The sequence below is a fragment of the Nyctibius grandis genome, chromosome 2 (genome assembly GCF_013368605.1).
Source record: "Nyctibius grandis isolate bNycGra1 chromosome 2, bNycGra1.pri, whole genome shotgun sequence".
NCBI lineage: Eukaryota > Metazoa > Chordata > Aves > Nyctibiiformes > Nyctibiidae > Nyctibius > Nyctibius grandis.
The window spans coordinates 100,647,015-100,662,995 of NC_090659.1; the positions used below are offsets into that span (position 1 = coordinate 100,647,015).

General features: G+C 42.5%; 1 protein-coding gene across 2 annotated transcripts in view; it reads right to left on the reverse strand.

Moving 5' to 3' along the window:
* The window catches only part of NBEA (neurobeachin), a 560,398-nt gene extending 549,074 nt beyond the window's left edge, over positions 1-11,324 (reverse strand). For both annotated transcript variants that reach the window (XM_068419495.1, XM_068419505.1), the window contains exon 1: positions 11,028-11,324. In XM_068419495.1, the coding sequence (XP_068275596.1) occupies positions 11,028-11,318 (291 nt within the window). In that variant the 5' untranslated portion in view covers positions 11,319-11,324. The remainder of the gene's footprint in view (positions 1-11,027) is intronic.
* Positions 11,325-15,981: the final 4,657 nt, after the last annotated feature.

The window sequence follows — 15,981 nt, forward strand, 5'->3', positions numbered from 1 at the left end:
TGTGATTTGCAGTACTGACAGTCACTCTTGGGTTTGTGCGTTCCATCCAAGGCTATCTATTAACAAGCAGGCACAACAGATGAAAAGCAAACACTCGCTGCTGTGGCTCACAGAGGTCTGTTTTCTTTCTTGGCTGCATATGGTGCAAATTGTCCTTTGCTGGGTTAGGCATAGCGGTATCGACTGGATTATTTGTGGTAGATATTGCAGCTCATACCGTGAGATGTGGAAAAGAGTTGCTATAATTAAAAGGCTTCCCAGACTCCACCTCCCACTTTTTGGAAATGGAGCACTGTTATTTGCACAAGGAGAATAAAGATCTAAATGTGCAAATGATTAAGGGATTGGAACATCTGACATAGAAAGGCAGGCTGAAGAGAGCTGGGATTGTTTAGCCTTTAAGAAGAGAAGGTTTGAAGAGATCTTATAAATGTGTATGTGTATTTGTAGTGGGGGTAGGGTGGGCAGGGAGTAGAGGCAAAGGAGACAGACTCTTCTCAGTGGCGCACAGTGACAGGACAAATAGTAATGGGCACAGGAAACTCCACTTACACCTGAGTAAAAACTTGACATGGGAGTCTCCACCCTTAGAAACATCCAAAACCCAGCCAGGCTAGGCCCTGAGCAACTTGCTCTAGTTGACCCTGCTTTGAGCACAGATTTTTATCTAGAGACCTTCAGAGGTCCCCTCCATCCTCAACTGTTCTACCTTTGAAAGTTCTGTGATTCTGCTTGTTTATGAAAGTGCTCTGACAATGAAGTTTCAGGATGATGTTGTAGTGTTAGTGACAAAGAGAAGAATAGAGAGGCATGATCATTAATGTGATTTCGATGAGAGAGAGGGGAAAAAAAAAAAAAAGTCTGGCATACAAGCCCAGGACAGTATGTTGAAGTTTCTTTTCAGACGGACTCAATTCACTTCAGCCTTGGATAGCAGATGCAACTCTAACAGGTTCTTCTTCTATGTCTGTTTCTGCATACACATAATGCTCTCTAAGATATCAAAAGATGCAATGGAGGCTGCAACATTTCCATGAGGAACAGAGTGGATGAGAAAGCCTTTCAAATCACCTAAAAGCTGCATAAAACAAACCAAACAAAAAACAGAAGACTTCTGCAGGTCATTTGGAGGTATACACGTCATAGCTGAAGACACAGAACAAAAAGCAAAGGGAAGATTTTTGGAACCCCAAGGACTAAAACATGGGGCAGGGGCTCCACAAGTCTCTTCAGGGTAAAAGAATCAGAAGAATGAAGTAGCTCCCACCTCTTGAGCATCTTGCTTGGAAGATCTTATTCAGACAAATGTAGTCTTATACAAATGTTTTCATACGTTTCAGCTATTCAGCATATGAATATTAACAGCCAAGTAGCCATCAGTCACAGATATGACTCACAAATACCACACACCTTGCCATTTACCAAAACAGATAATATATTTCACTGGAGTAACAGAAGGAAAAGAGGAGGTGCTGATATTAATTTTTTGACAACTTTATGCCATCGAACTTCTTGTTCGTGGAGGAACATATTGAGGCAAAGAATCCTATTGGACACGTAAACACCGAGTTTACAATAATGGCTTTTGTTGGATCTGTCAATCTCAAAAGAAAACAGCAAAAGTCACCAGCCATGAAAGTATAACATACCACTTAATAAGGTTCTTTACCTCCTTCCTCTTTCCATAGTTTAACATACCCACAATGCAGCTTTCAGAGGCCCCTTCATAAATTTATTACATTAAAAATTAAGATTTGAAGAGGGATGAAGTTGCTCTCTTCCTACAAAATTGGCTTTTTCTTCTTATTTCAGGCAACAGCTCGTGCCCCATTCTCTCAACAGTCCAACTCCTGCAATTGAACAGCTGCAGCTAATGCCTTTCTGCAGACATGCTGAATCCCCAAGTCCATTCTCCAGATCACCAGGAAGCTTATTCTCCCTGCATAACATCCTCAGATATATTAGTTCAAACCTTGCTTTTCAAGACCTTCTTTTACATTTGTAGTGCTTTACCCTTTTCCAATCTTTAGGTACATTTGCTCACATTATGGAGATGCTAAACAAATGGAGCTGACAAAATTCTGTAGCTACATTCTAATGTATATCTCCTGTTGGAAGGGTCAGACAGCTTTCCCATTCTGCTAGCTACAAAACAAATTCAACTTTCAGCAAGAATGCTCCCCTGATTTTACAGTAATATTTTTTTTCTATTTTTTTTTTATTTGAAGGTTCTTAACACTGAATTTGACATAGGAAGATTTTTAGGTCTCCATTAAATCAAGAAATGTTTTTTTGGATGCAGTGAGCTACACAAAGTATTGCTGAAGAGTAAGAGCAAACTCGGATCGGTCAGGCATAAGCAATCCAGGACAGGGTTTGGCTTCAGTCAGTGCATTACTAGCTTGAACACTTATTTCATGGTTACTATTCTATATTTAATGAAAGCATATCTTATTGTTTTCTATAATTCTGTAGTAGGAAAGAGTCTTTGTTTCAATAGGTTTGTACAGGTTCCTCTGTGAATCAAAGGACACATTGCTTCAATTTCATATTTGTGTTTATGACATTTTCTGTTTAGAAAACAAAAGAGCAAGAAATGGAAAACACTGTCATAGTGGCTCTTAAAGCAGTCAATCAAAAGTCAATAAAAGTTAGATAATTTTACGTAATTGAGTATTTGTCACAGCATATGAAGATTTAAAAGGCAAAAAAAAAAGTGAGATCATGTAAAACTGATCAAAATGCCATATTGCTGGTACTGGAGTTAGTTTAGAAGGCTCTACTCAGAGAATGATTATTTCCATTTTTCTGTCTACACTGTCTCAGTACTACAAAAGCCATCAGGTACCAAAAAGCATGATATGAATAACAATTTCACTTGCAAGTGAGTATCTTGCCCTATCTCACTTTCGGCTAATTCAAAAACCTAACCTATCCTACAGAGCTAAGAAAGGCTTCCAACTGTAAACAAAAGGGCAGTGAAAGAAACATCATTTTCCAAATATAGAAGTCAAGCATTTGTAAGCTGCTGAATAGCATAAGCAGTATTCACATTTATGCAAGCTTTCAGTGAATTGTTATGCTGGAACAATTTCACTGATGCAACCCAATTTTAAATTAAAGCAGGTTAGTCACATTACAGGTTTGCGTTAGTATAAATTAATTGACATCACTGGTATAAATCTCCGTAACATCAAAACTACTTAGACTTACTTATTTACTGACAATTATTATTTTCCATGTACTTCAAAAGTGGAACAAACTCTAAACCACAAAAATTACCAGAATGCACAGTTTAGCAGAGTCAGTAGGTTGATCAGAAGCTGAAGTGGTTCTCTACTGGAAATAACAAATAATCTTTCTCTTACAGATGAATGTCGCTAACAATCTTCCCAAAACAAAGGCTATGAAACTATAGTTCAAATAGCTGAAATCCATCATAATCCTGCAGTTGAAACAGGTATTTCTATCATTAAGGAAGTAATATGTGACTCGCCACAAACAATCCCTTTTTTTCAATTTTCATTATCTTTATGCTGAATATCATACATTGAATACTGAATCATTCATAGTACATCCAAGCCAAACCTTTGCAAGATAGAAGTGGGGTGTAGATCATAAAATTCAAAAATGATGTTTCAAAAGATCTGCTGCCTCTGATTATAAAAGCAAGTTCTAAATTTGATTCAGACTTAAAGAAAGCTTAAGGGTTCTATCTATGCAAGAATTAATAAAACTCCACAGTGGGGTATTTCCAAAAATATGAATGGTAATTAAGGATCAAATTCCACCACAAAATAAATGGAACTTCATCAACATAAAGACATGCTACTACATTGACCGTTTGGCCACCAGATATCAACTAATGAGGTAACTGCAATGATACTGTTCTGTGTAAAGTACTACAAAATGCTGTTGTAACAGTAGAGCAACACAAGTTGATTTGAAATAGCAGATTTACCAAGACAGACTACGATACAAAACCAAAAAAAGTGCAGTACCAAGTAAAGAACAGGTAAGATTAAGAGATTAATTTAACTTAATAAGCTATACAAGCTATTTTAACACAGCTGTGTTAATACTGTGCACAGTATTTATCAGGATAAAAAAGTCTCAGTTTTGGTATTAACTCAATCACAGATTTGATCCCACTTTGACTCAATTCAATATGGTGTGAAAGGGGAACAAATGCTTCAATAAGAATTCAGAGATGATTATACAGTTTTTGGGTGTTGGGTTTTTTTTTTAACGACGTAATATAGACAGTGTTTCATATATTTGAAAAGTATGAGTGGAGACACTGAAAAGCATTAACATGAAAGAAAAAACTGCACCATAGCCTCCTAGACATGAACCTCGTGAATGTAATGAACCATGCCCCTTGACTTCCACCCCTTTGAGTACTCATCTGAAAGCCAAGGGGCAGGGGAAAACAGAAGGGGAGAGGAAGATTAGTGTATAACTGTGTACACAGCTAAATGCTTAGTCTTGTAAAACACATGGTTTAAATGGGGATTCAGGTCACAATTCTGTAAAAATAGCACCTTGACAGAAAAAGGTGCTAACCCTTTGCTTGATGCAAAGGGAGGAAAACATAGATAGGGTCACAGAATCACAGAATGTTAGGGATTGGAAGGGACCTCGAAAGATCATCTAGTCCAATCCCCCTGCCGGAGCAGGATTACCTAGATCATGTCACACAGGAACACGTCCAGGCGGGTTTTGAATGTCTCCAGAGAAGGAGACTCCACAACCTCTCTGGGCAGCCTGTTCCAGTGTTCAGTTACCCTCACCGTAAAGAAGTTTTTCCTCATATTTATGTGGAACCTCCTGTGTTCCAGCTTGCACCCGTTGCCCCTTGTCCTGTCAAGGGATGTCACTGAGAAAAGCCTGGCTTCATCCTCATGACACTTGCCCTTTACATATTTATAAACATTAATGAGGTCACCCCTCAGTCTCCTCTTCTCTAAGCTAAAGAGACCCAGCTCCCTCAGCCTCTCCTCATAAGGGAGATGTTCCACTCCCTTAATCATCTTCGTGGCTCTGCACTGGACTCTCTCTAGCAGTTCCCTGTCCTTCTTGAACTGAGGGGCCCAGAACTGGACACAATATTCCAGATGCGGCCTCACCAGGGCAGAGTAGAGGGGGAGTCTCTGGTGGGAGGAGGGGGAAAGGCCAAAGATAGGAGGTATTGTATTAATACCAGTCTCAGAACTTCAGTGTGACAAAAATAAATAAAAAAGCCTTTAGGTATTCACCTCCCTTATAATCCATGAACTGAATCCTGTAAAGACAAGGAAGATATAAAACTAAGAAGAAAATAGCTATTCAGAGTTAAGCAGTAAGGAATACTCAGTGATTTGTTCATCATGACAGATTTTTAAAAGTTAACAGCTATAGAAGTGTATCAATCCATCATACCAGAACCACAGTAGATTCCAAGCCACCTGTTGAGATATCACTAGTGCGTCATGACTGATACAAGGATTGAAAAAACTTCCCAGCCATAAACACCTACTGTCAAAGATTAGATAAAAAAGTCAAAAGCAATCAGTTATACTAAAAAAAAAAAAAAAAAAAAAAATCAAGTGAACATTCAGTCATTCAAAGATTTTCTGTAACCAAAACTAAGTTTTCCATCAAAGTATTAGATAACGACAACAGCTACAGTACTCTTAAGTAGCTGCCCATAGAATGCTATTACAAACTCTCGCATTGGATACTGCTCTTTTCATATGGCTCTGGTAGCTTCTACAGTAACTTCCTGACATAGAATAGTATGGACATAGTATGAGCAGGATAAAAAGGGACTAGTGGGACAGCCAGTAACTTGGACAAGGACCGCCATCTCCAGTTAAGTATTACCTAAAACAAAACTCACACAAAAATAAAACCACCCACAAAACCAAAACCAAAAAGCCAAACAACTTCAAAATTCCCCCAAAATACACTTTTTTTTTGAATAATACTATCTATCAGCAGAGAATTATACTACAAAAAATAGGAAGGCTTCCGCCAAGAAAATGAATAAGACTCTAAAGCCTGCAAAGCTAGTTGCACAAGAAAAAGAGAAGTCACATGATGGAGGCTAAAGCTCACGAGGCCCATGCTTTCTCAGAGTACAACAGCATCCAATGAACAAAAGTGATTCTTCCTCCCTACGCAAGAGTAGAACTGTGCCACAAGATGCTGCAGCAACCAAAACGGCAAACAGATTCAAAGAGCTTAAATATCAAAGCCAACTTTAGCTCAAGAAGACCCTCGACCAATGTTTGAAGAAAAGAAGCACCAAAGGGAAAAAAATAAAAATTAAAAAAAAAAATAAATCTTTCTTGCATATGCCTCCCTTTACATTTTTCCCAACAACGACTACTAGAGTAAGCCTGTAGGGCAAGAAGGATCTCTCACATAATCCAACCCATTTGCTCTGAAGACGCAAAAGCCACTCACGTAAGCACACAATGTGACGGAGCACTAAAAAATGGCTTACCTCTTGTGATGGGTGACTAACACTGAAGTAGGATGGAACAGCCAGGAAAATGAGAAGAGCTAGGCAGAAGCGTGGGCTGTAGTCAACAAGAACAAGAAGCGACTTTGAACTATGCTTGGTGTTCGACCTACTTCTTTAAACACTCTCTAGCCTGATAAAACATATATAAAAGCCTTCCAGATTTCACAAGGAGGACCCTGGTCAGCTATACCTGCATCAGACTGAAATATGTTCAAACCTGCATCACATCACCTGTTCAAGATGCATAGGCAAAACAAGCAGCATGTGCCAGCACCAGTCAACTTTTTTAGTATCAGTTGGCTTCCTGTTCACCTTTCGTATTTCACGCTGGCATAGAACCAGCACTACAAAACTCAAAATCAAAAATTCTAGGAAATTCAAACTGGAAGAGAGAAAGCTTTCTAAAAGCTAAGAAACAAGGCAATTCACGTAGTCATGCTTGGTGAAAACTGGCCAGACAATAGACAGTTCAAGACATACACTGAAGGAAAAAATTCCCAATACCATTAAAATACCGGAAAAAAAACAGAGAATTAAGGAAGCAAGCCTAAAAATAATGAAAGGAAAGGCCATTGGAGATGTATTATAGACAAACTAATTGAAGCCATGTGTTGAAATTTTGAACTAGGAAATAAGCAAAACAAAAATATACCAGGAGTAGAAGAGTATAGATGGACAGACTGACCCAGTTCCACCTTAATATCATACTTGCTGGAGCACATGGTGCAGAACTTTATTTTAAACATCAGTCTAACACGTATCTTAAGTACAAAAGGGTATCAAGAAGCAAAGGAACTATGAAAAAAAAAAAAAAACCAACAAGCACATCTATCATAGCAATAGCAACATCCTTGACATACCCAAAGAAAACTAATAGAGCTGTTCAAAGGGGAAAGGCCTCTTCATCAATAGAAGCACAGAACTGGTGTCAAAATACACCCACAGAGAAATCACTAAGAGCAGTCAGAGGCTTATGTTGTTTGCAAGGAAAGAAAGCCTCTTCCAGCTTGATGCTTTGCAGTACACAAGGGTCAGTGAACACACATCTCAGAGAGAGTATGCTGAACCTGGGAATTCACATTAAACCCATAGACCAAAATCAAAATACGCACCATCACAGAAGAATGTGTGAGGTACGATGAGGAGTTCCCTCCTAATTCCAGAAATGTAAAAAGAATACAATATTCTATAAAATCATTCTAGAAAAGCCTTCAGTTCATAGACTCTTAACATCTTCTGACCTTCACAGTATTAACACTAGAAGGTTTTTTTAAGGGTAACTGCCAGTAGTTTACAGGCATTGGCATATAAAGGGCTGAATCCTCTCTCCATTATGTCTTCCACTCTAATGGTAAACAACAAAAAATAACACAAGCAATACTAGAAACTCGGTACCAAGTGATGCTCCATTAAACAAATTCACCAGTGTAAGTGAACTTTGAACACACAGTAAGTTGGGAGGAAAAGAAGTGTCACTAAGAAAAAGAAAAGCATCAAGAGAAACAACTAATCCCATAAACAGTGTAGGCATGCCCAAGAACAAAATACTGTCTGACCTGAAAGTCAACTGTTAAAATTTGGCAAAGCTGAAAATCCAACAACATATTAGACACGGAAAAAGATCTTCAGCACTGCATAAAAAGCTCTTCATCACCTCACAGATGCAATAAATCACCGTGTCCACCAACATCAGAAGGTACCGCATGAAGTAAGTCTGAAATGCCGTAATAGAGACCACAGTGTGAGGCCACTAAAACAAACATTTAAAGGTAAAAACTGTCCAAAAGAAACCCTAAGAAGAAAACTTAACAGGAAAGAAGAGTGATCATCTTCATGACAAGGGCAAGCCAAACCAAAATCTTGTCTCAGACACTTGCTGCTGCTTCCACACAAATGCAGGAAGAACGAATAGACTTAGTTAAGCTTTACACAGAAGAGCAGTAATCTCAGATAAGAAAACAGAAAAAGTACCTCAAACTTTAACTTCTAATTCTCTCCGATAATAAAAGAAGTCGCAGCTATGCAGAATTCCGACACTAAAAAGTTCTTACCAAATGGCTTCTAGATACCCAACATGGTATATTATTGGTTATATTTCTCTCAGAGACTTAATATATGAACTGACACATCAAATTGAGATCAGCTCTTTAAGCACTGTCCACTCATTATCACACATGATTCAAAAGTCATTCAGAAATAGTAAAAGGCTGAAAGAAAAAACAAACAAACAAAAAAAAAACAAATCAAGTTCTCTCTACGCCCACCCACCCCTCAAAGAATGCTTCTAAAATACAGAACTGCATTTTATTTAAAGTTGCTATCAAAATCCTTAACAGAGAATCAAATAATATTTAGTAGTTTAGGGACATGCCATCAGCTTTACTTTGTATCTGCCATATTCACTGTGTTTGTTTCACATGCCAGTAAAACTTATGCTTGTATATTTGAAACTTAATTGAGACATTCACTGCACTGAGAAGAAAAAGATTAGCAGACACAATATAACCTCTCTCTGCTGTGGGAATACTGACTATTGTATATTAGAGTCCATCTGTTAAGTAATGACTGATCCAGAATGCATCACTACTGCAGCAGACTCGCAAGTAGTTTCACATTCATATACGTCCCCCAATGCTGAGAGCACTGTTAACACTCTTGCGCTTATTTTTAAACATAAGCATAGCTTTCAGCAATAGGAACTAATTAGTTGGTAGATCTTATAGGCAAGCACTGTATGTCCTCCACACAAATACCAAAACACATTCTAACTGCCTCCCCCAAAGACAAGCCAATGTTAGTCCAGTTGCTGATGCATTGACAGTCAGAATTAAAATAAACTTAAATACCAGTAAGAAGAAAGAAAGAAGAAAGAAAACCAGGAAAGGATTAAACATCTTTGTATCTGTCATAATCTACACAAATCCAGGTAGTAAAAATAACTGTATGTTATTCCCTTATTTCAAGAGCTACTTTTAAAGGAATGGGTAATAATCCAATAAAGTTATGATGACTTGTACCACACTTGCACAAAAAAAAAATATTTACAAATCACATTTGAGTTAAGTGTCAAACAGCTTGTAGGGAGGAGTGGGAAATATACCAGATTAAGGTTTTGACATATTCACAAAACTATTAGGGCTTTAACCCTGTGTGTTCAGATAAACTATAAATATTAAAATGATCTGACCCAATCATGTCTTTCCCTGCATGCTGCAGCTTTTCCATTCAGTCTGTGCTAGGTCAAATGCAAATAACTGTCAAACAGAAGAATACATCCTTCTAAAGTGTTTAAAACAAAATATATTCTTTACATGACTTTGTATAAAATGAGTGGACGTTAGAAGCATTAAGCTCATTTGAAACAAAGGCAGTTCTAATTAATTGCCATTCAGTTTTGAGCAGTCATTTTTCTATCCTATTTTTTATATGCAAAAATTGAGGATATTTCATTGACTGAACTGCTTCAAAAGCTTTGCTGCAGCAAATCTTGCATTCAGGAGCAGCACCAAATTGCACATAATTGAAAGTGATTCATTTTTAGATCCGCTCGTTTGGCTTCTGTAGGTTCCTCAGGCTTTGGTGTAGGTAGCGCAAAAACATTAAGTCATACAGTCCTGCAGTAACTCTTTCACTCCATGAAGTCAGCAGATGACTAAGGAGCTACATTTTAGCATCTTCTCCTCGTTTCAAGCTATTTACCAGTGTACAATAGTGTTTTGCAATGCTCAGACCTTAAACAAAATTAGCAACAGCACTTACTTTGCAGACAAGAATGTGTTTTGGAAAGCGCCGCAGATTGTTAAGACATGAGCAACCCAACCAACACTGCAACATAACTAAATCTTTCTTACAGATATTAAAGCGTGTTAAATCCTTGCAAAAATCTCCCTCCTCCCCCTTCCTCTACATAAAATACTCAACCAGCTCTGACCTAACAGGGTTAAACCCTTCACATGTTTCAGCCACTAAGAAAAGATACCAGCTCAGGCTGCTTTTTTTAATCTTTTTAAATTAAAAACAGATACTACATTCACGCCACTCTTCTTCCAACGAGGAAGCTACCAGGTTATAGGGCAGCATCCAGAACTCAAAATTGCAAATTATTTAATCTCCTTATTTTTTATATTGTGAATTGCACACACTCCACTTCTGCAGGAGTCGGCTGGGGGGAGGCACTGGGAAGGGGAAGAGTGGCCTGTCTGTACCAGGTAGGGTCCTGCGTGGAGTTTAGAGAGCGTTGAGGGGGCTTCTGTCACACACAGACGAGGAGACGATCAGGTCGGGGTATTAACGCGGAGAAAAAGGAACAAGAGGAGTTTGGGAAGGAAAGAAGGTTGGAGAAGGGCCGTATATGTAGGAGGGACACAGGGGCAGGGAAAATAAAGGTCCCTTTCGGGTTGCACAGGGGTGGGGGGGAGTAGGGAGCAGCCTCGGGAGAAGGTGGGCTGCGCGGGCCGGTGCCCAGGGGCCCTCTGCCCGCCGGGGCGTCAGCGGGGCGCGGTGCCCGGCCGCTTACCAGGTTCAGCACCGTCTCCACGATGTCCCGGTTGCTGACCTCCCCGACCTGGATGAGTCCGATGAGGACGGCGAATTTCATCCGGATATTGCGGATCGGCACCGACGGGTTAATCATCCCCGCGGGGAGCACCACGGACCCGGAGCCCGACGCCCTCAGCTCCCCCATCACCGCGACGTTGCTGCTGCTGCTGCCGCCTCCGCCGCCGCCTCCGCCTCCACCGCCGGCCCCGACGGAGATGAGTCCCGCGGGCTGCGGGTCCGGCCCCGACACCGGCTTCTCGCTCGCCATTTACCCCCCGCCGTTACCGGCACCTGCCGCCGCCGCCGCCTCCCCGCCCGGCCGGGCCCAGCCGCGCATCCACCGCAGTCGCACCCGGCGGGGCCGCAGGGAGCCGGCCCGAGGCGCAGGCACCGTCCCAGGAGCCGCTCCCCCGCTCCGCTATAATGAGGGATTATTATGGGCGCCGATGCCCCGTTAGCCAAAGGCTGCCCAGCCGGGGCCGCCTCCCCGCCGCGGGGCGGGAGGAGCGGGCGCCGCCAAGCGCGGCGCGGCCTGGCGGAGGCGAGCGGCGCGCGGGGCTGACGGTGCCGAGAGCGATCGCCGCTGCCGCTGTTATTGTGGAGCCGAAACCGCCGGCGCTCACGCCGCCATGTTGCCGCCCCCTGCCTGCGGTAGCCGCTAGGGCGCCTGCGCCGAGCCCGTCGGGGGTGTGGCCGGGCCGGGCCCCCCCCAGCCGGCCGGGAGACAGGTGAGCAGGTGCACGGCGGCCGCGCTGCCACCGCGGCGGCGTGAGGGGCTGCGCTGAGGCGCGGAGCCGCCGCCTCCAGCCGGGCCGCCGGCCACCCGCTCCGGGGAGATTAGGCAACGCCGCCTGAAGTGTCAGGGTGGCGCCCGCCCGCTCCCACTCGGGGCCGCCCCCCGGCCGAGGGCCCGGCCTCGCCCCGCCGCCCCAGGGCGCCCCCTGCGGGAGGGGCGGGCTGCCCGCGGGGCTGCGGGCTGGCGGCCGCCGCCGCGGCACGGCACCCGTTGCCAGCCGCAGGCCTCCGTGGCGGGGAGGTGCTCCCTCCTTCCCTGCCCCAGGACCCTGCTGGTGAGGGGCCCTGGGCTGCCCCCCGGCCGGGGGGGCAGGGTCCTGCTGGGCTTCTCGGCCGGCTCCCACGCTTTCCAGCCTCTGGGGTCTCTGCTGTGCCTTGCCCACGCTGTTGTGTGAGGAAAAGTGTCTAGGTAGGGGCCCTTTGGGGTGGGTGTTTTTAGCAACTTCAGTCTTAGCAAGTGGTCAGGTTTGAGTGAGGGTGTCAGGGATTGTGCAAGGGCTCCTGAGCTGTGGCCCCTCTTGGGTATGGGGAGGGACAGGGGAAACTGTGGTCTGGATGATCAGATAGTGAGGTGGATTGTGAACTGGCTGAAGGAAAGAAGCCAGAGAGTGGTGGTCAATGGGACAGAGTCCAGCTGGAGGCCTGTGTCTAGCGGAGTCCCTCAAGGGTCAGTACTGGGACCAGTACTATTCAATATATTCATTAATGACTTAGATGAGGGAATAGAGTGCACTGTCAGCAAGTTCGCTGATGACACCAAACTGGGAGGAGTGGCTGACACAACGGAAGGCTGCGCAGCCATTCAGAGAGACCTAGACAGGCTGGAGAGTTGGGCAGGGAGAAATTTAATGAAATATAACAAGGGCAAGTGTAGAGTCCTGCATCTGGGCAAGAACAACCCCATGTACCAGTACAAGTTGGGGACAGACCTGTTGGAGAGCAGCGTAGGGGAAAGGGACCTGGGGGTCCTAGTGGACAGCAGGATGACCATGAGCCAGCAGTGTGCCCTTGTGGCCAAGAAGGCCAATGGCATCCTGGGGTGTATTAGAAGGGGTGTGGTTAGCAGGTCAAGAGAGGTTCTCCTCCCCCTCTACTCTGCCCTGGTGAGGCCGCATCTGGAATATTGTGTCCAGTTCTGGGCCCCTCAGTTCAAGAAGGACAGGGAACTGCTAGAGAGAGTCCAGCACAGAGCCACGAAGATGATTAAGGGAGTGGAACATCTCCCTTATGAGGAGAGGCTGAGGGAGCTGGGTCTCTTTAGCTTAGAGAAGAGGAGACTGAGGGGTGACCTCATTAATGTTTATAAACATGTAAAGGGCAAGTGTCATGAGGATGGAGCCAGGCTCTTCTCAGTGACATCCCTTGACAGGACAAGGGGCAACGGGTGCAAGCTGGAGCACAGGAGGTTCCACATAAATATGAGGAAAAACTTCTTTACGGTGAGGGTGACCGAACACTGGAACAGGCTGCCCAGAGAGGTTGTGGAGTCTCCTTCTCTGGAGACATTTAAAACCCGCCTGGACGCGTTCCTGTGTGACATGATCTAGGTAATCCTGCTCCGGCAGGGGGATTGGACTAGATGATCTTTCGAGGTCCCTTCCAATCCCTAACATTCTGTGATTCTGTGATTCTGTGAAACCCTGGGGTCTGCCAGCCTGGTTGCTCGTGTGCTGCTTGTTCAAGGAGAGGGATATTTTTCCAGATTTCTTATTAATACCTGCACTTGGTGGTTCTTGGTGGTGGTGTTACATACAGAGATGTCCAGTCGACAGGAGTTTTACCGACCCCCCTGGTTTCAGTGATGCCTCATGGCAATGAACATTTTTTCAAGCCTCTCCAGTATTATATCAGAGAAACAGAAGTACTTCTGGTGTTTTGAGTAGGCTCAAATTATTCAAATTGTGGTTTGAATAAAATTGTATATATTTGCTTTACATGTGCTGGAGGTAATCCATCCCTGTTCAAAAATATGTTCTGTCTTGGCTTCATAGTGAATGTCATCGCAAAGTTGAATTTTACAACAAATCTTGTCCCCTGGTCTCAAAATACTATTCATCCGGTCTCTTCTGTAACCCCAAATTTGGGAATTTGGCTGGATTACTGGTCCTTCTTACATCCAGCTTTAGATAATAAACTGCATAAACACAGTGAATCAGCAGGACTCGATCACTATATCCTCCAGGATCGCAGCAGCTGCTCTCAGCTCCACCAAGAGAAGAAAGAGAAGACCTCAACTCTAGTACTTAGATGCCTTAGCTCTACGTACTTGTAAATACAGTATGTTACATTTACTTGTTTGCAAGGTCCATAGGTGCTTGACAGCATGCACAGCCCAGATGCATAGACATGACTAAAACAGTGGTTAGCTGTGAATCACAGAACTGACATTTTTTCAGAAAGCTGCAAAAGATGGGAAGAAAACCTAAAAGATTGCTTATGGGTGATAAGAAAGCACAAAATTTTCTTGAAAGGAAATTTGCTACCATCCATGAACAACCTTGTATGACTCAGAGTAAAGGTATACTTTAATTTCACATACTCGTGGAGGAGCTAAAGGTTCCATTCCCACCAGCCCCATAGCAGAACTAGCAAAACTGAATACATATGTGCTTAATTGCTTTACTACAGAGTCAGCCCATCTTAGTTTAAACCCCCAAAGACGAGTGTTCCAGTGAGGTAACCAGGCAGACTTTGGACTAGGGATTGAGAAGCTCTTGTATATCACAGGATGAGTTCTGGGCACAATAACTAACAGCTAGTGGATAATGATGAGCTGATGGAGTAGCGTGGTTCAAATTGCACTTGCTGTTTCTATCCTTGGCTGAAGTAAGTCCTGTTTCAGAAGCTTTTAAAAAGATTCTCCAGAAGAACCTAGGCAAAAATCCTTAACTTGGAAATGCCAGTGAAAAAATCCATTACTTGTTTTACTTTTCCCCATTTCCTGTAAAAATAAACAAAGCCAATCCAACAGGTAAGACTTTTAGCTATGTAGGAATGTTACATTACTGTTCCAGTCTACAAACCAACCAATTATGCAAATGTTCAAGTTAGACTGCCCAAAATTGTTCATCTTGACTTCAGAAAGGAATATTTCATGTTCTTAATGATCCTGTCTGGCAACCAGGCAAATCTGGCAAACTCTTAAGAGTTTGGAGGTCCTCAAATTTGTGTAAACATAAGTTATTTAATTATACATGTAAATATTTCTGAAAATTCAAGAATACATGACCTCATTTGCAAAACTGAAACCTAAGCCTAGAACTCTGTAACAGTCACTAAAAGTTGTAACACCCTTAGAAGCTAACACCTGACATTTCTCTTTGTTATTCACATACCTACATCTATATGGTGAGGCATGTTGCTACAAATAGGATGGTTGGCTGGAAGCTTCATGTTGGCTGATAGGTTGAGCAGTTTTCTTGTTCTGATTCATCACATGGCTGCTGCCTGTTAAATGGGTAGGGGGCTAAGTTATAATTGCTTTTCTACGGGTAGATATATTAATTTGGATCTCTATCTGCTTACCAACTTTTACAAATCCCAGAATAACTTTGTAACTTGGAGATCCGTTGTTAAATTTGCTTAAAACTCACTAATGACTTGTTGTTCATCTTTGTGATGGAACAGATAGACCAATAGCACAACCACATAAACTTCCTTTCTCTAGAAAAGTGGGATAACAAAATATGTTATGTTTCATTATCCATTCTATACTTTATACTACTATTCATGGAAGACTCCATGATTTACACATGTACCCAAATGCTGGGGTAATTCTTGACTACAGCCCTTCCATATACAACTATCACCGCATTCCTCCACATTGAATTTCTGATAAAGTTGCAATCAGGAGTTGTTTAGAAGTTGTATTTGTGAAAACCTTAATTTCATTATATAATTTCCAGTTTAGGACTTGAACTGGCTGACTGTCAGATTTCTTCTGTAATCACATAATAGACTATACGTAGTGCAGGAAAAAACCTTACTAAATGAAGGTGAATTCCCAACATTATGTTTAATAGGAGGGTCTTCCTTTAGTTCTTAAACTCATATTTGGTTTTACAAAAAATTTTTACAAAATCATGTTCTCTTTATTTTTATAAGCTGGAACAGTGTTAAGAAGTAGCTGTCTTCTC